The sequence below is a fragment of the Carettochelys insculpta genome, chromosome 10, assembly GCF_033958435.1.
Source record: "Carettochelys insculpta isolate YL-2023 chromosome 10, ASM3395843v1, whole genome shotgun sequence".
Lineage (NCBI taxonomy): Eukaryota > Metazoa > Chordata > Testudines > Carettochelyidae > Carettochelys > Carettochelys insculpta.
Genome location: NC_134146.1, coordinates 42,606,065 through 42,628,937, shown reverse-complemented (window position 1 = coordinate 42,628,937; position 22,873 = coordinate 42,606,065). Strand labels below are relative to the sequence as shown.

The 22,873-nt window shown below is 40.5% G+C and overlaps 1 protein-coding gene across 2 annotated transcripts in view; it reads right to left on the bottom strand.

The window, feature by feature from the left end:
• The window catches only part of MFN1 (mitofusin 1), a 52,644-nt gene extending 35,220 nt beyond the window's left edge, over positions 1-17,424 (bottom strand). For both annotated transcript variants that reach the window (XM_075003644.1, XM_075003643.1), the window contains exons 1-9: positions 17,288-17,424; positions 16,780-16,901; positions 15,994-16,129; positions 13,140-13,302; positions 12,079-12,203; positions 8,535-8,643; positions 5,452-5,559; positions 4,581-4,734; positions 4,393-4,460 (exon numbers count right to left, since the gene is read on the bottom strand). In XM_075003644.1, coding sequence (XP_074859745.1) covers positions 4,393-4,460; positions 4,581-4,734; positions 5,452-5,559; positions 8,535-8,643; positions 12,079-12,203; positions 13,140-13,302; positions 15,994-16,129; positions 16,780-16,894 — 978 coding nt within the window. In that variant the 5' untranslated portion in view covers positions 16,895-16,901; positions 17,288-17,424. The remainder of the gene's footprint in view (positions 1-4,392; positions 4,461-4,580; positions 4,735-5,451; positions 5,560-8,534; positions 8,644-12,078; positions 12,204-13,139; positions 13,303-15,993; positions 16,130-16,779; positions 16,902-17,287) is intronic.
• Between the last annotated feature and the right edge of the window lie 5,449 nt (positions 17,425-22,873).

The window sequence follows — 22,873 nt, the reverse complement described above, 5'->3', positions numbered from 1 at the left end:
AAAGTTCTGGAAGTCGGGAGAGATCCCACAAGACTGGAAAAGGGCAAACAGCACCCATCTATTAAAAGGGACAAAAGAACAACCCAGGAAACTACAGACCAGTCAGTTTAACTTCCGTGACGGGAAAGATATTCATCATCATCATCAGTGGAGCAAATAATTAAGGAATTCATCTGCAAACATCTGGACGAAAATAAGGTGGTAGGTAACAGTCAACATGGATTTGCAAAAAACAAAATCATGCCAGACCAATCTAACAGCATTTTTTTTTTTTGACAGGATAACAAGTCTTGTGGATAAGGGAGAGGAGGTGGATGTGGTACACCTAGACTTCAGTAAGGCATTTGACATGGTCTCACATGATGATCTTTATCAATTAACTAAGCAAATACAACTTAGATGGGGCCACTATAAGGTGGGTGCATAACTGACTGCATAAGTGTTCTCAGAGCAGTTATTAATGGTTCGCAGTCACGCTGGAAGGGCATAACAAGTGGGGTTCCACAAAGAGCTGTTTTGGGACCAGTTCTATTCAATACCTTCATCAACAATCTAGATATTGGCATAGAGAGTACACTTATTACATATGCAGATGACATCAAGCTGGGAGGGGTTTCAACTGCTTTGAAGAATAGGCTCATAATTCAGAATGATCTGGACAAACTGAAGAAATGGTATGGAGGTAAACAGGAAGAAGTTTAAGAAGGACAAATGCAAAGTACTCCACTTAGGAAGAAACAATCAGCTTCATACATATAGAATGGGAAGTGAATGCCTAGGAAGGAGTACTGCAGAAAGGGGTCTAGGGGTCATAGTGGACAACAAGCAAAATACAAGTCGTCAGTGTGATGCTGTTGCCAAAAGAGCAAACGTGATTCTGGGATGTATTAACAGGAGTGTTGTGAGCAAGACAAGAGAAGTCATTTTTCCAGTCTACTCAGTGCTCATTAGGCCTCAGTTGGAGTACTGTGTCCAGCTCTGGGCACCACATTTCAAGAAAGATGTGGAGAAAACTGGAAAAGGTCCAGAGACAAGCAACTTGACTGATTAAAGATCAAAGACAAACACCTGGGTTTATTTTGTTTAGAAAAAAGAAGATTTAGATGGGATATGATAGTGGTTTTCAAGTACCTCAAAGAGGAGGAAGAAAAATTGTTCTCCTTGGCCTCTGATAGGACAAGGAACAATGGCTTAAACTGCAGCAAAGGAGGTTTAGATTAGACACTAGGAAAATCTTCCTAACTGTCAGGGTGGTTAGACACTGGAATAAGTTACCTAGGGAGGTTGTGGAATCTCCATCACTGGAGATATTTAAGAGCGAGTTAGACAGACACCTATCGGGGATGAGCTAGATAGTGTTCGATCCTGCCAAGAAGGCAGGGAATTGGACTCTATGACCTCTTAAAGACCCTTCCAGTTCTAAGACTGAAAGGAATTGTTGAGGCCATTGAGAAACATGACCACGACATCTACAACTCCCTGGCTGACAAATCAGAGGATGGCCTTGAGCACAATCATCTGCAACTTGCCTACAGAGCCATCAGACCTGGGTGGTGGGCATAAACAGCTTTCTCAATCTCCCCATCACAGAGTCAGCTGGCTCTGCCTCTGAGTCATCCATTGAACCATGGATCTTCTGATGACTCTGTAGTCACACAACCTGGAAAACCACATAGTTGCAGCCCCACGGTCAAACACTGATTTTCTGTTAATCATGAGGAAAGAAAGGCAACTGCAAAATTACAGAATGGATATGCCGCTGGACTTCCTGATATTCCACCTCATCTGCTGAAAGGTGCTTTGGAACTAATGAGCATCAATCTGCATAAACTCTTCTTAAAAGCATGAGCATCAGGCAAATTACCAACATAGACAGACTTCATCATATTGTCTTCATGTAAGGGTGAAAGTCTCACAGAGGGTGCTAACTACAGGCTAATGTAATTGTTATCAGTCCCTGGAAACATTTTAATTGGTTTTACTTGGTAGGATGCAGCTCCTCCTCAACAGACGTGCTTGTCCACAGGTTCCACTGCTGGGCAGTCAACAACAAATATGATCCTCACCTGCTTGCTTCTGTCCGAGCAATACTGAAAATTTAACCACTTTTTTCATGTGACAGGTCTATATCAAAGCAGCTCAATTCAGTCAACAGGTCAGAACTTTGGCTCACACTGAAAAGACTTAGCATTTCAGAATTTGCAGATGACACCAAGATGGGAGCAGCAGCAACTGCTTTGGAGGACAGGATTAAAATTCAAATCTGATCAGTTTCCTGACCCCACAAGCCATGGGGAGACTGGAAACGGCCTGCCCAGGTTCTCAGCTCCTACCACTGTGGTAGCCAGGAAACTGACCAGCACTGGTGGTTCCTGGCTCCACTCCCCCTGCAGGAAAATTCAAGTTATGCAGGGGTTGTAGGAACAGCTCCTGGGTAACTCCAAGGTTTACTGTATTAGAACCCTCACGTAGCCCGCAGGCCTCACTCTCGGTCAGGTTTTATCTGCCCCCCACGGTCCCAAGCCGCCGTCAGCCTTAAACCCACCCGGTAGCCCCAAACCTCTTCCAGCCTTAGACCCTCCCCCAGCAGCCCCAAAGCTTATGCCCCGCCCCCAGCAACCCCAAACCACCCCCAGTTTCCCCCTGCCCCCAGCAGCCCCAAAACACCCCCAGCATTAGACTCTCCCTGCAGCCCCAAACTTCCCTCAGTCTTAGACTCCCCCCACATCCCTCAACAGCCCCAGCCTTAGACACTCCTCCTCCTCTCGCAGCCTCTTCACTGGGGCTGCTAGGCTGGGTGGCTCCCCCAGCACTCCTGCTCCCAGCGATTAACTCCAGTGTTAAGGTTTCAGCACCTATGCATCAGGTAACTGCTATCCCTAGTGACAGAGATACTTGTCATCTCCAGCTATTACTGCTATTGATCAATATCTGCCTGAGGCAGCAGTATTAAGAAACTGCAAATGGCTTCTTTAACAGCCACATGCAGCTGGGAACTGCCCAGCTGGCCACCCTTTAACAAATCTAATGGGACCCATATTTGGGTCCCAACCCATAGGTTGGAAATCCCTGCTCTACATACATACACTAGATTCTATTTCTGGTGCCAAACTATTCAAATACAATCAGAAAAGTACCAAAACTCAACTGGTTTATGTCAAGTTACAAGCCCTTGGAACAAATTGGAGATTTTTACATATATTTTAAATGGGATTTAGTGTCGCTCTTAGGAGTTTTCACCTATGAGCAAAAATCTGGGAAGCAGTTGTGCTTGTATAGTTAGGGATGAGTGTACTCAGATTATTAGATAATGCATTGAGCTCGGGCCACACGTTTATCTGTAACATGACAGCAGAAGATTTTCTAGACTCATTTTGATTTCTCATATATATAGAGAACACAAGCGATGTTGGAGTGCATAAGCAGATTCATAATATTTGCTGGCTCTGTAACTACAACCATGTCATTCTATGTGTATGATGTTAATTGACCACAATAATGAGTTAACATGCACCATTAAAATGAAGAGTGATCCTGGTGATGAAACAAATTGAAGTCTCCAGGAATGGCATTTTAACATGATTTGTTCAAGCTAAGTAGAATAGGTACATATTAGATTGGAACCAGCAAACGGTCCATCAGAAACCTGTTTCTGAAGAAAGCGTCAACTTCAAAAATGGACAGAGGCGAACAAATATTGTTTGTTCTGTGGGAGCAGCGAGTACACAAAATTATCAGTATTGTGAAATGTGTCAGGGCTTGGTTGTGGGTAAGTGTTTCAACTCCAATGCCCCAGCTTTAAGGATGCGATTAAGTATTCAATGTGGCAGACACAAAATAGTTTCCAATACAAACAAGGAGTTCCACAATAGCTATGTAAAAATCAAAGGCTCAAAACCGCTCAAAAGTTACCAGCTTTGAAGAGTTTCTCTTATGCCCGCAGACCTTTGCCCACTCTACTTTAAATGGAAAAAGTCTGCAATCACAAGAGACTAAGTCTGGAACATTCAGCTTGAGAAGACAAAAATATAGAAAAAGCAGGGTATATTGGCTCTAGAAGTTTAACTGCACTATTTGTATGAAAAACATAGGTACAACTGATGAGTAACATCTACTGGTGTCTTTATATAACTATAGATTGTATTGGTCTTAAGTTCTTGTATAAAACTAAGAAAAGCCAAATTCTGTTCCCCTTCCTCACTGAGCCATACCAATTGAAGCAAGTACATACTACTAATGGTGAGCAAGAAGAACTGGGATCTGAAGGTAGCTCATAACTGGCAATCTGCGCAGATTTATGACAGTCAATGAAACTAAGCCAAGAAGTGAACAAAAATCACCTTAGCACCACAAAGCTGTGAAAACAGAGTTTAAAAAGTCCATGACATCTACCTCAAATATCTGCTCAAAATTCTGGAATTCCTGAAATCTCATCTGAAATCCTTCAGCAAGTGCACCACCTGCAAAGTGCAAAATAGATTTAATGCAAATCATAACATCAACAGTAAGTTACTGTGTTTTAACTCCTGAACACAGATATTTAATACACACATGCAGGGAACGCAGGGTTCAATACATACCACTCTCAGGCATCCCTTGGGCTTTCTGCTTTCTAGCACTAAGAACTTCCTTGGCTGAAACAAAAAAGATGCGGTTCTGTGCTTCTGAGGGATCAACGACTTTGAGCTCATCAACTAGGAAGGTCAGACAGCGCTCCATGTGCTGCCTGCGCACCTGTAAATGATGTGGAAAAGCAATGCAAAAAGCCAAACTAAAACCAGAAATTTCTGAGAAAGAGAAATGAAAACCTCAGAGCAATAAAGAACCCCACTGATCCCCAAAGCCCTGAAGAATCAAGTATGAGATGCCCTCTAGTTCTAAAGAGGCACAGCTGCTCTTAATGAGCTATTTTGGATTTTCTCACTTGCCAGCAAGAACTCTTTTTTTTTTTTTTTTTTTTAGTACTCAATCAAAACCTGATGCACTTAGGAGGTACTGAAACAATTGCTATATATTCCAAACATGATGGTATATTGCACGTAAGTTATACTTAAAAATGAAGGTAATTAAAAAAAGCCCAAAACACCAAATCACACTGAATCAGTATTTTACTTTGGTAATTACAGAGGCAAAATGCTTTCATATTGTGATCATATAGTCTCCCATCGCTTTAAAAAGAAAAAAAAACCCACACAACATTGAACTTGCTTCATCACCCAACTTTATGCATTACAGTAGGGTCTCAACATTTGTGAGGGTTCTGTGTTCAGAACCTTTGCGAATGTTGAATTTTGCAAATGTTGGGCTCCTACTGCATAATGTGTCCATTACCACATTATCTAAAAAACACACAAGCACACATTTACACTTTGCCAGTATTTCCATCTATATTTTAAACATGCCATAGCTTCTGCTATGGTTTGTTACAAAAAGGATGAAAAAGCAACTCACATCTTCCATATATTCAGGCTCTGATGCAGACGCATCCCAGCGATTATTCAGGATGAAAATGTTTGGCTTGGAAAGTCGTTCATTTACTTTGTGAAAAAAGTGTTTTTCCTGAGAATTGAGGAAAGGAAAAAATAATGTTATCTTTTAAATACAACAAATTCTAGATTATCAACTTGTAATTTAAACCAAGAAAGTAACAGTTAAATACTTTTATGCTTTTAAGTATTAGAAGGGTAGCTGTGTTAGTATGTATCTGCAAAAACAATGAGAAGTCCTGTGGCACCTTATAGACTAACTCATATATTGGAGCATAAGCTTTTGCTCATGCATTGGCATTGATGAAGTGGGTCTTTGCCCTCGAAAGCTTTTGCTCCAATATATCTGTTAGTCTATAAGCTACCACTGGACTTCTCATTTTTTTGTTGTGTTTAGTTAAAATGTATTATTTTATATTAATCCAAAGATCAATTATATTAAGCTTATACAAATAAAATCTAAACCATGAGTTTCACAAGCTATAAAGAGTGTCACTAATTTTTCACTGAAAAACAGACATAAGGTAAAACTCCTTCATAAATTTAAGAAGAGCAAATGTCTCCTTATTTGAACTGTCCTTTTACTTTTGAACATCCAGCAGAATTTGTATACTACGTCCAATTCCACCATTCTTAAACTATATTCTCTAGTAAAACAATTTTAAATTAAACTTCAAATAAGCTACACTGTTTTGTGCACATGATCAACCGCTGATAAGTAGTAGGGACTCAAATAATGTCTGAATTTTCGTTAGGAAACTGAATTAGTGCATTTGTGTGCCTGCAAACATCTTCAAGTTGTCTTGCAAGACCCTGCAACTTTTCAACTGTCAAAATCAACTGATGAAAACAGAGTGACCATCAGGCACCTAAAGAGTTAAAGATCACCAGGCTGTCCTCAGCTTCTTTGGACTTCAACAAAACACTACCCACACTATTAAAACATATGTACACTTTAGTTGCTACAGGAGCATATCTATGGGCCTGCAACTATGCAACTATATTGTGCCATAGCATAAATGCTTCTTACAAGCAATGGAGAGGTTTCCTCCATCTCTGTATGAGCTCCACAACCCTGAGTGATGGTAACTTGCTTCACAGAAGCATTCCTCTGTTAACCTAGCTGCATTCACACTGAGTGTTAGGCTGATATAGCTAGGGTGCTCTTGAGCACCATGGCAAACTAACGTGTTTAGACCAGGCCTTGAATATATTTGAAATACTTAAATTGCTATGATTCATTAAGAAATTGTAAATCGGTTAATAATGTACTATTACAACAACAAGAACTCTTTCCAACAGAATCCAGTGGCCTTTTATTTAGAAGGGAGCTATTAAATTGCGGTCCCTCCATTGGTTTTGAAGTTGGCCACTAAACAAGACTATTTTCCCAGGTACCAAAATTTTATTAAGAGAAGATTATACATAAAGACAGGACGATAGTACAAATGCATGCACCATTTAAAAAGGAGGGGGTGTACAAGTGGTTAAAATACAAACCAAAACAAACCACCATTTGCCACGGCTGGCAACACCAGATATTTGAGCATCTTAGAACAATTACAATTTGTTTAACAAAGTCTAGGCTCTCATTGTAGTTGCCACACTAATAAAAATGTAAACAGGACAGGAGATTTTATTCATAAAGATGATGGATATAAATCAAGATTTTTGTAAAGATTTTGTACTGGGATAAAATATGTAGATCACTTTTTTTTAATTGCCCCTTCCAACTGAAAAAAAGCTTCTGCTACTAAGTAAGTTCAGACTTCATTATTAATAAGCACAGCACATATGTAAACAAAGAATCACGTGTAAGGTAACTCAAAGGGTACATGAATTTTACACTTAGAAAAGCTGTCTGACAATGATGCAATTTTAGGTTTAATATTTTTCTTCGGAGCCTGGCTGGGAAAAAAAAAAAAAAATCACTGAGCAAACCCATACTTTAAAAAGCACAAATCAGCTTATTAGCCCAGAATGATAAAAATCAACAGAAAATTAATAAAAGTCTTTTCCTGTATATTTATAGTTCCTGCAGATTTACTATCCAAGTCCAACCATTAAAAAATAAGCTATTTTACTGAATTAAGGAGAGAACTAAATCACCTTTGGCTTTTGTTACTTCATTACTATTACAAGGCACAGTGTTCTCACTGTTTCCATATTTCTAAGGTGAAATGGATTCTTAAAAATCTAACAACTTGTTTAAACCCACAGAACATTCACGTTTCCATTTATGATTTCTAGTCTCCCACCACATGAAAAGCCAACATGTCCTGCAAGAAGATGGGATATAGCAAAGCCACACTTCTACCAAATTTTGTCTCTGACTTAGCTATCAGAACATACCTCTTTTGTCAAAAAAAAAATCCCTCTCTTTTGTAAAAGAAGTCTCCATGGATGGATATCAGAAAATAGCATAGTCTTTTTAAGTTCAACTTTCACTCTTCAGATTCCCATTCAGCTATTCCATCCTATTGGAATGCTGGAAGAGGTTCCCCCCCCCTTGAATTAATTTTTTCATTTCATTACGAGCTGACAAGGTAGCAATAAGGAAAAGAGAAATGTTACTTTCCTACCATTGTCCTTCAGAAAGACAGGTTAGCTAAACTGATGACCTATTAATTGGGAAATGTATTCCCGGTCATTCCAGCTGAGTTTAGCTTACAAGTGCTGCGTGGTGTTGGTGTCTTGACACACACAGGATGTCACACTACATGATCTGGTGTTCCCTTTAATCCTAAAATTCTATGCTATTGTACATCTTCCTTTAATTCTGTATATTCTGGTGCTTTAACCTTTACACTGTGCTGTGCCCTGACACACACACACTTTCCCTGATAATCATAGAACCCTTCTCACACACACACACACACACACACACACACACCCCCCTCTCTTTCCCTGATAATCATGGAAATTTACCATACAAATTCTGGAAGGAAAGCAGACGTTCCCATGTAAATGGATCACAGGAAGTACTTTTGCTTTATTGCACAAGGATCCAGTAAAGGTTTAATCAATTTTAACAAAAGAATGTCCTACCGTATTCATGAGAGTTGATTCTGAATTAGCAACCAAGACAAAGACATCAGCATCTAAACAGAATTTGTCAATCCAGGTGTCTAGCTCTGTTGTGACATCTGTGCCAGGGCTGTTGGAGAAAGACATAATTAATGTAGAGAAGAATTTTAATTTTTCTCACTAAACTAAACAAGAGGGCTGGATGGCTCCAGGGCTTGGTAATGAGCTTTGAAACACTGATAAAATGCAGCACAAGCTGGTCATGGCAGAAATCAACTATCATCTGTCACTTATGTAAAACCAGTTGGTTGTCTCCATTCAGTTCCTAACAAATATCCACTTCATAAAGACACCTGCACAAACGAACGTTATTGGCAGTCTCAGTAGAAAAGCCAAGCGCTGAATGAGCTAGAAGCATCAATTCATGCCTATAAACAGCCCCTCAAGAGGGATGTTGAGGTGCACTGGTAAGAAAATATTGAGAATTTTGAACAGAGTTGACAAAACAGCTTTCTTAAAAATATATAGTTAACATTAATCTCAGTTACAAATATTAAAAAGTTAGCTGTACAAATCGCCAAACAAAAATTGCCCTATCATTAGTGTTTCAAGTTGCTAACAAATTGTATTCTCCCATGATTGTGGAGGAGAGACATTTGAGAGACAGCCTCTCTCTGTAGTTAAGGTTGATAGTAGCCATTGTATAGCGAATTGTTACTTTCAGATTCCAGTCAAAATTAAGTCCATCTGCCTGAAATTGCAGAAGTATAATCACAATGGTAGGATGGACTATCTCATGAGCGTGAAACTAATAAGACATTGTATTTTATGGATAAAAGTTAAAAAGTAGGTCAATCTTATTTCCTGAATGTTCTCTAAACATTAAATTGTTGTTTTATCAGAACTACTAAACATACTGGCCAAAAGCAACGGAAAACTTTTCAATGCTGTAATTATTTACAAAGCCCTACTTAATCTGTGATATTGTAGATCCCACAATCTTCGACTTCCACCACAATCTTCACCATGGGAATCCCTGTAGAAAACTGCAGAAAAGTAATAATGGAGCTTATTACCACAAATAATAAGGTCCATTTCTATTTTTACCTGATTTTCCATGGCTTAGCCACAATTCATCTGCAATTTTTAGACAGAGATCTTAACTTGACCTGATGCAAATGGTCCAGGAAGGGATGATGAATTCTATGTATGGGTAGGATTCAGGACTGAGCAATTTGCAAGCTCCACCAGAAAACTTGAAAGTAAAGCTGGTAAAAAATTCCCAAATTTAGTTTTTTTAAAATCCTTTAAAATTGATTAAAAATTTTTTTTTTAAATTTATTTCTCTCCCACATAAAATTCATCTCACTTTTCAGTTACAGAATTGGTGAAAAATTCCCAGCTGTTGATATTTCAAATTCAAAGAAAGGACCTGTTTTTATGCTTAATATTTTTACACTTTTTCAACTACCTCCACTCCCAAGGGTGGAATTTCTTTGTAGCTTGCAAATACCACAAACATCTTGCATGTAAGCTTTCCTCCTATTCTAGAGAGGGTGAGGGACCCTAAAAAATCCCCAGGACACTAAATGTAAGATAAGATAGTCAAGTTCTAGCAGTTTTAAAAGGAAGAACACAACGAACAACTATACTGACAAAGTAACTCGAAATAGCTTTGTGAATTCTGTAATTTGTTCTCAATAATTTCCAGTTCCAATTGCTTCTCCCCACTTCCCCCACAAATGGAAGCTTGGCAAATTCAGTCTAGAAACTGAGAAACAACACTTCCTCATTAGCAACAACAGTTCTGACAGGCAACACAAATCACCATTAGGCTACCCTATTGTCCTCAAACTGTAGCCTCAAAGACCACTGCTTATTACCAGGCCATTAAGTGGGGTTGCACAGGCATCAGTGAGGGCATCATACAGAGCTGCAACTTAACTACAATTCCATTGATGTGCAAAAAAACCAGAAACCAACTCACTCGTGACACCTGGATTGGCTCTGTATTGCTTAGAGGCAGACAGACCCAGTATTTAAGGAAGAAAATAAATGTTCACACTGATTTAAAGTATATACTATTAAGGGAGCAATATGTAGCACCAGCACTTTTTTTTTTGGTCATAGTATTCTGAATACACTCAAGTCTGGTCTGTACTAAAAACTTAGATCAGCCCATCCATGTCACTCCAGGGAAGGGTGTGTGTGAAAAATCCACATCTACTACGTGGTGAAGTTAAGACAACCTAACCCCAATGTAGACTGCTAGGCTGACAGAAGAATTTTTCCACTGACCTGCCTACCCCACCAATCAGAAAAGGGGATTATCTATGCCAATGAGAGAACCTGTTAAAGCAGCAGCAGCTGTTGCTGCTGAAACATTTCAAGTAGAGACAAGCTGTATGCTGCTGAGTAATAAGTGATGAAAAAAACATTCATAAAAGCAAAACCGAATTGTAGTTTCTATATACCACATAAGTGCCGAAAGAAAAAAAGAAGCATACGTTCACAGTGGCAGGGGAATCTATATGTTCAACATTTTGTAGAAAAATCACAGCAATGCAGTCCGGAAATTTCTGATTCAACAAACCAAACACATAATGGGCTTGTCTACACCAGTTCTCTACTTTGAAGGGAGCATGGTACGTAGGGTGTCAGTAGATTATTAATGAAGTGCTGTGCTGCATATGTAGCACTTCATTAAGCTAATTCTCCCTTGCAGCAACACTGAAGTGTTAAACTTCGAAGCGTCAGCTCGTGTGTAGCTGCAGCTAACCTGCGGGTACTTCAAAGTGCATGCGCAACTTCAAAGTCCCTTTGCTCCTGAGATACTTCAGAGGAACCAAGGGACTTCAAAGTGCCTGTGCAACTTCGAAGTATCCGCAGGTTACCTGCAGCTACACATGAGCCAGCACTTCAAAGTTTAACACTTTGACATTGCCGCAGGGGAGAATTAGCTTAATGAAGTGCTGCATATGCAGCGCAGCACTTCATTAATGATCTCCCGACACCTGAATTACCATGCTCCCTTCGACGTAGGGAGTTATTGTAGACATAGCCAATATAAATTTAACAGATCCACAGCCACAGGCAAGCGCATTCTGAAAGTATCTGTTTTAGGTATTACTGAGGTGGCATTCTAGAATTCCCAGCACTGAAGTCCTTATCAAAAAATCTTTTCCATCAAAAGTCCAGAGTGTCTAAATTTTACCTAAGCATGAGAAGTTCAAAGATCGGGCAGGTTCCTCGAGGATAAGGAAAGAGTTACTTACACCTGGTGGGGTGACCTTAATTTCATTACCATATTAGTTTGTTATTCAAACTTAATTCAGCCAAATGCAGAGATCTGAGTTCAATAATGGGACACTCTTTCCAGCTGTAACTTGGTCAAAATATGTACACTGATTTGATGAGGAGAGACCAAAGTGTCTGCACAAATGAACCATCTTATTTATGGCGAACAACATTAAATTAATACATTTAAATTAGGTTTTAGCAACACAGACCGTGGGTCAGGTAATACTAAAAACTTTATATAACTGCCTTCATAAAATACTTATACCTGTCCACCAAAACTAAATCATCTCTCAGGAGAGCACACTTTGCCTTGGGCCAAAAGACATGGACAAGACAGCCAGCTTCCAAACCTTTGTCCATATGAAGCGCATGGGCAAGTTGATTAACAGTCTGTGAAGAATGCAGAGTGTTAGAAAGACAGAAACCTTTGCCTGCAATACAGCAGCCTTAAAAGAATAAAGCTAGAGAGAAGAATTTTTTTGAATAGGTCACTGATTGATACAAGGTTTCAGCTTGCAGCTTAAATACTGTGAATCATTTTTAAATGCCGTCTTCCCATTCAGGGTCCTTCACATCCCTTAGTGTCTGAATAGTCATTTTTCTACACTTCGACAAAAAAAAAAAAAAAAGCCTGGACTCCCTCTGAAGTGATGGTATTTTTTTATATGGCTGAAGGGTTACCACTGAGCATCACAATGCACTTCTTCAAACGCTTGGAGGCCAGCACAGTACATCTTACTGTATTCAAATTGTCATTTTAAATGCACTTTATGGATTAAGAGACATTTCTGGACCTCAAGCCAAACAAGAAAGAGTTTTTGTTTTTATAACGGTAGGTAATAACTGAAGTACGAGAATCCAATATAAGGTAAAAAAAATAGCTCTCCCACATGCTTCACTAGGGGCTTATCAAAATAAGTGTTTAAGTAGCAAAATGTTTAAAAATTAAACAAAAACACGTGTCTGAATTTATATTGGAATTTTTGGGAAGAACATCGCCAATGTCTATTTTCTCAAATTTGAGCCTTCTAGAACTTTGAAAAGAAGCTACGGAGCTTACGGGTGGTACTACATACATAAATCACTCAACAGAGCACAGTACAATTGAGCCAATGACATGCAAAAAGAAAGCACTATGAACTTTGTTATAGTTTTATTTATGTATTTATTTTAGTGCTGAAAGAATAGCTCTGAAAAATTAAATCAATGTGGCTTATGTTCCCCATATTTAAATATGGTGTCAAATATTGCACCCAACAAAATGACCCTTTTAAATACTAGGTTTCCAAGCAGCTGTTTTTTAAACAATGGAAAAAACCACTATACCTTGACACTCTTCTTTTCATCTGATCCTTCAGTCATGAGGTAAGCCTTATCACCATCAGTTCCTTCTACACTGAGAAAGCAATTTGTTGTGTGTCCAATCCCACTAGGAAGGACCTTATCCCACAACATTGCATTAATGACAGAACTCTTTCCACTGCTTGTTCTAGAAACGAGAATATAGAAGTACTGAAGCAAGACATACATAAAAATCAAACATCTCTTCCTTATATTGAGTCCTACCTACATAATTAAGCCCATATTTTTCAAGTTGATTCTCCAGGTGTACCCTTGTCCATAAGGAACAGCTTGCAAGAATAGGGCCTGGACAGATATAGGGTTTTCAACCACAATGCCCTGTAGAAAAGGTACACTGGAAGCTCCAGCTTGCACCACTGACTGGGCTGTTAAAAGTCTGGTGAGTGGCAGTGAAGGCCTGGGATTACGGTCCCTAAGCTCAGTAGTAGCCAGGAACACTCCACCCACTGCCCTCACTCCCACAAGCATTTGTTCCCACACAATTCTTACTGGTTGGGAACCACAACCAGTGGGAGCTGTGGGGGACAGCAACTGCAGGCCTGAGGGCAGCTTTTGGAGCCTTCTTTGGCTGCCCACCATGAATTTAGGGGCCGCAGGGACTTGACAGCAGATTCCTCTAAGCCATAGTAAGAACCACTCAGACCCGCACTTCCAAACCCCTTCAGAAGCCTGTACCCTAGCCCCCTGCTGCACCCCAAAATCATCATCCCCAGCCCTCACCCCCTCCCACATCTCAAACCCTAGCCCCAATCTGGTAAAAAAGAGGGTGGGGAAGAGTAAGCAACAAAAAGAAGAGAAAGGGAGTAAGAAGGGGGCTAGATGGGTGGTCTTCAGTTCTGAGAGATCTGAAAGTTGACAATTAAAAAAAAAGTTTCCCAGTATAAGAAGTATAATGGCTTGGCTTGCAAAATAAGCTCCATTGGTAAAAACACTTTTATCCTGGTGTAACGCCATCTACAGTAGTACTTTTGTCAGGAAACTCTCTCTCATACATACACACACATGAACACAAGTACACTCACAACCATAACCAATGTGACCATACCAGCAAAAGTTTTAGTTTAATCTTGGCGCTAGATTCCAAGACACAGACTGCCTTTATTCTGTTTGATCTGTCTGCCCATCACAATGCCACCCTTAAAGTCCTGATTGATACATACAGAAACTATTCTAATACAAATAATATGAGAATGTAATATATTTGTATCCTTCCCAAAAATCATTTTCATTCCAAGTTAAAGGCTCACAAATACAACCACTCATTTCTTTCACGTAAGGCTCTCTTTTTGACTGGAGGATGGTTTTCCCCAGCACTCATGGAAGATGTAACCTCTTCTTTTTTAAAACTGTAAACTACATTTCTCCTAAAGTAAATTTTAGTTTATTTTGCTACATAGTTTCTCTTTGCTAAATGATGGAATTTGGCTCTAATTTTATTTTGGATGAAACACATAGCCAAGTTATTACATGGATGTTAACAAATCTGTTCTTAGTACACCAAAAGGATTCAAAATGCAGTCTCAACCATGTCCTATTTTATGCTAGCCTTCTGCTTAGCACACACAAGGATTTGGGGCTCAGTTATTAAACAGAAGGAAACACTTATCAGTTTCTTTTATATATCATGCCTAGAAGAATGGTTTAACACTCAAATGAAAAAAAAACGCCTATTTCTAACATTTACAGAAGTTATTTAAAATATAGCACTGAAGTGGAACGAGTCAAAAATGTAATACTGTGGCCAAAAAGCAAACATTTGGCATGTATTAGCATGACTGCTGTACGTAAAATAGAGGAGGACATGAGAAGTAATTATTTTAATCTGCTCAGCACTGAGAACATCTCAGGTGAAACACTTTCCAGTTCTGGACTCTACACTTCAGGAAAGAGTTGAACAAATTAGAAAAAGCCCAGGAACAAAAGGAAGAGGAGGAAAAATTACAAAGGTCTAGAAAACATGATCTGTAAGGAAAGATTAAAAAAAGAAAATTTAACTTAGAGAAGAGAAGAAGGGAGAGGGGAACAGTAGCCATCTTCAAGTATGTAAAAGATTGTTATAAAGAGGTGAGTGATAAGTTGTTCCTCTTAACCAATACAGACAGGAAGAGAACTAATGGACTTAACTTGCAATAAGGAGATTTACGTTTGACAGCAGGAAAGAGATTCCTAATCACAATAGGAGTTAAGCACCGGAACAAACTGACCTAGCGAGAATGTGGAATCTCCGTGATGCTTTTAAGAACAAGTTAGACAAACAGCTGTCAGTTACCATCCCACAGGTCACCCCTGCCGCTATGGGGAGTAGAGGGAATCTCAAAGATACTCACTCTGCTTCCTTTCAGCTCATGCTGGGAGGTCCGATTGTTGTTGCTGCCCCACGGGGTAGGGTTTGGGACATTTGTTCCTGACACACCCCTTCCTTGGTACTCCTGGGCTAGATTGCACAACCATTCTGGCTGGGGTGGCCTGCAGGCTGAGAGTTTGAGACCTCCTGATCTAGATAATACTTAGTCCTACCTAAGTGCAGGAGACTCACTAGATGACTTATCAACCAAGCTCTGTGCAAATTCAAAATTGGTATCCACCCTCACAAAAATGACGCACGGGTATCTGCATTCACTGCTGTGGATGCCCACAGATATCCACAAATTTGCAGGGTTCTAGATACGAATTTTGTATTTGAATCTGTACCCACATTATTAACAAATAAATAATTACAAGCTGTTATGCAAAATGCAAGTGCATATAAAACTTAAAGAGATAAGCACTAAACTGCGGAAGAGAAAATCTAATTTATTTTGGTAATAAAGTTCATCACCTGCCAAAAAAAGCAACTTTCATTTGTCTCCGGGAAAGCACCTCTCCAATGACTGCCAATTTGTTTTTATATGCCTGAATTTTCACCAGTTCATCTTCAGTTGCTACATATTCAAGTTCTGGATTCCTGTATGTTACTATAAAAAAAAGACAAAATAATTCCAAATGGAATAATGAGACCAATTTATTTTCTAAGGTAGGGGTCAGCAACCTTTCTGAGGCAGTGTGTGGAAATTCGACCTTTTGACACCTACGTATGGTCCCAATGCCAGAGAGAGTTTTTAAATGTCACTAATAGTCCAATTTACAACCATTTCATTAATAAATAAAGATGCAGAGTTTTACCATTTAGGTGGTAGTTGGTAGCCTTGGCTGGTCTTTTATTACTGTAGTGGCAGAGTGGCTCTGAGCAAGCTCCCTGCTGCATGGGAGAGGGGCAGGGCTGAGCTCCTGTCTTGTGTGCTGATGAAAATTGGCTTGCATGTCACTTTTGGCACCCATGCTAGGAATTGCCTACCCCTATTCTAAAGCATTAGGTACGGATCAGCACAATGTTATTTAATATGTCATCAAACAGTTCCTGATATTAGCCATTGTCCCTTAAGACAGATGCATGAGTGGGGACCCTCTTGTCTAGAGAAGGGACTGAATTTATAGGCTACTCCTCTGAAACTAATCTATGTATTATTCTAATATCCAGAGACTCCATAAGGCTCAGGGACCAAATGTGCTAAATTCTATACATGTACAAAGATGGAAGATCCCCGCCCCAAAGATGAAAACTAACCTTCAACAAAAGTTGCTCCTTCAGTGACATAGTCCAGCAGTTGGTTAAATATAGCAGTAATTGTCTTTTTAGCCAGCACAAAGTGTTTCAGGGGGGAGGCAGTAGTTTCTGCCATTGTGCAGCTGCAAGAGAAATTATGCCCAAATGACTGAAACTCTCACATTAAGTTCCCAGTCAATGGAGTTTTAAACATACATACACCTTCTTCAGTGATAGGTCAAACTGGCGTTACCGTCTTTTAAACGTTCTAATCTAGCAGCAAAAGAAATGACAAACTACAGCCACCCCCAAGCCCGGGAAAGAAGAGAAAGGCGGGGGACGGGACGGGACGGGACTCAAGGGGGTCCTCCCACGCAGGAAAACGACCAGTGGGTGGAGGGGTCGCCTAAGGTGCAGCCCCCATAGGCTCGCCGGCGGTTCGCATGCGGCCTGGTGGCTGGCTACAGCCGCTCCCAGACTCACGCTGCCCCGCGGCCCCGCCACCTCCTACTTCCTCGGGCTCACTTACAGGGCCCCAGCCTCTTTCACGTCCTCGTTACCCAGCAGCCGCTCCACGCGGCAGCTGAGTCCACCGCACCTCCTTCCCCTTCACCCCGTCCACGGGGGGGCGGGGGAAAATAGGGGGTGGAGTTCACTTCCGCTTCCTCTGCCCTTAGTATACCCCACAGTCGCAGGCAAGGTTGCCATCTTTAGTGGGGGCAGACGTAGGCTGACCGGAAACGGTACCGAGGGCAGTCGCCATCTTTACTGAAGGCAAACCGCCTCGTAAACGAACAATATGTGCGACCAGGTTGTCGCCATCTTTGCTAAGGGCACAGAAAAGGCCCACCGCCGCGAAATTTCGACTCCAGCGCCATCTTTACTAAGGGTCACAGGAGGCGATGGAGGTTCCCTTCCGTATTTAAAATGGAGGCTACTTAGCCCCCGCCAGCTTCCCTGGTGAGGGAGCTTTTAGCACCATAACGCTTTTTCCCCCCTCAACATCAGCTGATGGTACCTGGGCTGTGTCACTCCATCCTCACAGTCAAAACAAAAAGCAGTCAAGTAGCACTTTAAAGACTAGCAAAATAGTTTATTAGGTGAGCTTTCGTGGGACAGACCCACTTCTTCAGACCATAGCCAGAAGTCTGAAGAAGTGGGTCTGTCCCACGAAAGCTCACCTAATAAACTATTTTGCTAGTCTTTAAAGTGCTACTTGACTGCTTTTTGTTTTGATAGTGTATAGACTAGCACGGCTTTCTCTCTGTTACTATCCATCCTCACAGGTGAGTCTTGCTCATCACCCTAGCTCTCCCCCTGTGGCTTTTAACATACTGTTGTCCAGCCACCACCCCTACCTCGCCCCTGCCCTATGGGAGCGTAGTTGTGGTGAAGGGACCAAATTCAATCCCTCACTCAGGGCTTCACACAACAAGCAACCTGTTGATGACCAGATCCTGGTGAACATTCCCTGCCAAAGGCAGCAGGCCAGGCCCAGTTTAGGCCATTCTGTCCCACAAAAAAAAAAAAAAAAAAACTGATTCAAGATGCTAGGTGGGGATGCCAATTTCCTAACTGCACCCAACAGCTTTGTCATGTCCCTGTAGGACCCCTTTTGAGAGCCCCACCCCAGCTCAATCCCTCCTCCCTCCATTGCTCTCAACCATCATCTTCATCAGGCTGAGCTGCAGGAGGCTGTGGACTCCATGCAACACTTACCTCAGGCTGCTCCTGGAAGTGACTTTCCTGTGCAGTTCCCAGGGCAAGGAGCTGTGCATGCTGGTCCAGAGCTCTAGAACCGACACTTTTGACAGAGGCATTGTGGGGAGTCTCCCTGGCCCAGTGCCTAGAAGTTGGAAATGCTGGCCATTCCAGGAACAACTTGGAGCCAGTATTACACCCAGTATTACACTCTGCTCACCAAAAACATTGGTGTCCTTTTTCAAGCAGGCGTTCCAGTCACAAACTAAATGCCTGGCAAATCCTATCTGCATTACCTCAGTATTGCCTGCCCCACAAATTCCAAACTCAGTCATACATGGGATTTTTATTTTTATCAAATTGTAATGTCTGGTCAGTCTTCTGATATTTTTCAGCTCTCTCTGACCATGCTGAATTTATGTGACAGTGTTGCCACCTTTTTCAAATGTATCGAGCCAAGCAGTTTTGGCACTCATTGGTTGTCTGAGATGGGAAAGCTTCCAGCTTCTTTTCAAACATTGATTAATTTGCTTCTCTTCCCTATGTCTCAGTATTGCTAAGCAATTAATTATGCAATCCTAAATGTAAATTCTGCCACAGTCTGATCTCTTGCAAGATTTAATTGTTCTTTCTCCCCTCTACCTCCTACCCCAACCCCCCCCAGGTGCCAGCCAACACCTGGACAACAGCTGCAGTAGTCTCCTCTCCTTTCTCTTCACAGGCTTTTAAAGTTTGTGCATAGCTTCCATTAGTTTGTCATCTCCCTCCCTATTTCCCAGGCCTAGCACTGCAGAGATGGAGAGCATGGAGTGACTCCTTGCTCATGAAGCTGAGACTGCAAAGAAAGAGAACACAGCTACCCTGCTCGAGAGATACTGGGTTCCCTCTCCCCTCCATTCCTTGGGGAACGTCTTCTTGACTACCCGAGGAGGCAGACAAATGGGGATTGGTGAAGACCACCAGAAAGGGCTTCCCACAGGCAGAAATCAACTCCAGGAGCAAACTGGACCTTCTGGTGTCATCATGCCATTGGGTCTAGACACAGAAGAAATCATTTTACATGAAGAAATTATGGGAGCTGGTAACATTAAGTTTAAGGCTAGAAGAGATCATTAGGAGATCTAATCTGGTCATGTATATCTCACAAGCCATTGAACTGAGACCCTCTTGTCTGAATAAAGCGTATCTTCACAAAAATCACCTGATGATATCAAGAAGGTGGCAAATCCACCACTTCTCTTTGTAATTTGTTTGAATCATTAACCACTGTCTCATCATTACCTAATAAATTTGTTAGCCTTTAAGGTGCTACAGGACTGTTTGTTATAGTACACTCTTTCATATCTGACATTCTATTATCCAGGACTCCCATATAACTGGCATTTTAACCATAAGTGAATTTTAGTTGTTTTCCTTAAGTACAGTACAGTGAAAATAAATACAAGTAAATACAGCAAGTACAGTATAAGTTTACAGCATACAACACTACTCTTGTAAAATAAAGTATTCTGCACCCATTGTAATTTGTTTCTTAATATCTAATCTTGCTTTTCTTTAGTGTTATGCATCGCTAGGTATACCACTCTATTACCCAGAATATTTGACTATCCAGCAACCTCCCCATCCCAGGGCTGCTGGATATGAAGAAGAGTTTATTGTATATATTAAAATGTGTAAGCTCTAATTTAAATATATCTGGCTTCAGCTTCTAGCAATTGGTTCTTGTGCTGCTTTTCTCTACTATATGAAGGATCTTGTTCATATGTCCATGGTATTGTATTGCCACCCTTACTTCTGCACTACTGTTTGTGCAGTGCTGCCTTCAGAGCTGTGAGTCTAACCAGTAGCTGCTGCTCTTTGGCCACCCAACTTTGAAGGCAGTGCTGAAGTAAGTGTGGCAATACTGTGACCCTCCCTTCCAGTAATGTTGTGACCTCTACAATTCCCTTTGGGTTGGGACCCCCAAGTTTGAGAAACGCTGGTGTCCCTAATGAAATCTTTATAGTATAAGGTAAAATTACACAAAAGATTAGATTTCACAGTACATGATGCGTTTTTCACAGCCATGAATTTGGTAGGGCTCTATCTATATTATCAACTAATATTGTCTCAATGAGTCTTTGTACTCCCCAGTATGCCTGCCTGTATCCACTTTTTGTCCCTTGATTAATACAGCAGTCCCTCAAGTTATGCAAAGGTTGTGTTCCCACACACCCTTGCGTAACTTGAATTTTGTGCAAGTTGAAGAGGTGTTTTGTTCCCCTGGCAGAACACACGTTCTACAGCCAGAGAAGCAGCAGGAGCACCTGGAGGTCCTTTTGAAAGTAAGTCGTCGGGTTGGGGAGGCAGTTGGGGAAGGTTAAGAATGGCAGTGGGTTTAGCCTGGGGTGGGGAGGTAAGGGAATGGAGTTGAGCTGGAGCCACATGCAGTGGTGGTGAGCTGGGCCAAGGTGGTTTGACCTGGGACCATGCAGGGGCTGCACAGCCAAACCAGGGCTGTGGGATTTTGAGTTGTGCTTAACTTGCGTTAATGCAAGTTAAGCACAACTTGAAATTGAGCATATTGAGGGTTTACTGTACTTGGATTGTAAACTCTTTGGAATCAGAGACCATAATTTTTTTTTGTTTTTGTTTTCCTCCCAAAGTACCTAGCACAGTGGGGCACTAGTTCGTGACTAGAGCTCATAGGTGCTATGGTATTACACATCTTTTTTTTTTCCATCATATAAAGTAAAAAGCAAAATGACTTAACTGTCAATGGTTCACTCATGCATTTTCAATAACTGAAATTTAGCTTTGTTATTTCTTACAGTTCTTAGAAGACTGAAACCTGAATTTAAAATACCTGTAGGACATAATTTCTAAACAAAAATAAATGTTCATAAGCCAACCAAAAACTGTCAGAACTTTCTTTTATAACTGGAATGCTTTTCTCAGTATACCTTTATTGTGCATGAAACTGGTATAAAGCAATTCCAGTTCCAACAAAAGCACTCTTTTACTTGTATAACCTGCATCAACACTAAGAAAATTTACCAGTATGGCTGGAATGGTACATTTGTATCAGCAATCCTTTCTTTATGTAAACTGTGCCTCAGTTTTTAATACTTAAGTAATACCATCCAACAAATATAAATTATTTTCAAAAAAATTACATCACTGTGCATCTTTCTTAGCATACTGGATTCATTTGTTCTGTATCTGTCCTACTAACAGGATGCTAATCCCTTTAAAACTGCCATTCTCCATCTTTCAAACTGACTTAGAAACTCTGCCTCAACTAGAAGTCTTCATCTAGATATCATGGATTTTGTGCTGTTCTGATTTCATTCTACCCACTCTATAGTCTTCCAAACTCTCAGTTCTTGAAATCTTAGAGAATTAGCTAAAAGGAACTATGCTAAAATCTGTAAAACAAGCCACCCCTTTGGAATTTTACATACTATCAACAGTAGTGCCAGTTATAATTTAAACAAAATCAACCATACACATGAATGACAAATACCAATAACAATCTTCTCAAGGGACTCAAGTATATTGATAGTCTTTATGTTTTATAGATCACCTCAGTGTGTAATGCAAACAAAAGCACTGACACTGTTCATTCAGAGCGTATACCGTTTCCAGTGTTCCAACACAAGTATTTTTTTTTATTGAGAGTCTTGTAATAATGTGTTCTTCTTAAAGCCCCGGTCTTGGGGTTATGAGCTTTCATTTTAAAAACAAGTTTCTGTCCCTCATGGATGAGGAATTGGAATACATAACTTGTGTGTTACCAGAAGCAGAGGGATAAGAACCTGTTATATATATATTTTTTAGCCAATCTCAATTTTTGGAGCTAAACTGAGGATTTTTGAATGCTTTGGTTTGGTTTATTCACAGACACAAACACATCCTGGAGGTTTTGCTCCAGTAGACAGATGATTACATTAAAAAAAAATCACAACTGCATCTGACACTCTCAAAGACACCCAAGATTAATGGGGGTGTATACTCACTCTTTGAGATGGTTTCTCTTGACAAGAATTGAGATAAACTGTGAGACCATGTGAGCATCAGTCTCCAGAACCACTAAGCTACCAGGTTTCATAAGAATACTAAAATCACTTACAATCTTCCTTCAAAAAGGTACCACACAGTTCCCTTTTAATGCATAACTATCTTGTCATAACAAAATAGTTCCAGGTCTAGCATTCCCCTTCAGGAGAAACCACTCTCAGGAGCAGGGAAACCTCTGGTCGCTTTCTTGGCTCCCTTGAACACAAAATTTGACTTACATGGAGTTGTGCAGGAATGCAACCTCCGCGTAAGTCGGAGGTCTATCTGTAATCAAGTTACCCAACGCTTTACTTTTAGGCATCCTATCTCCCTGCCACTAATAAGATATTGAAAAAAAACTGAACTGTAATTTATA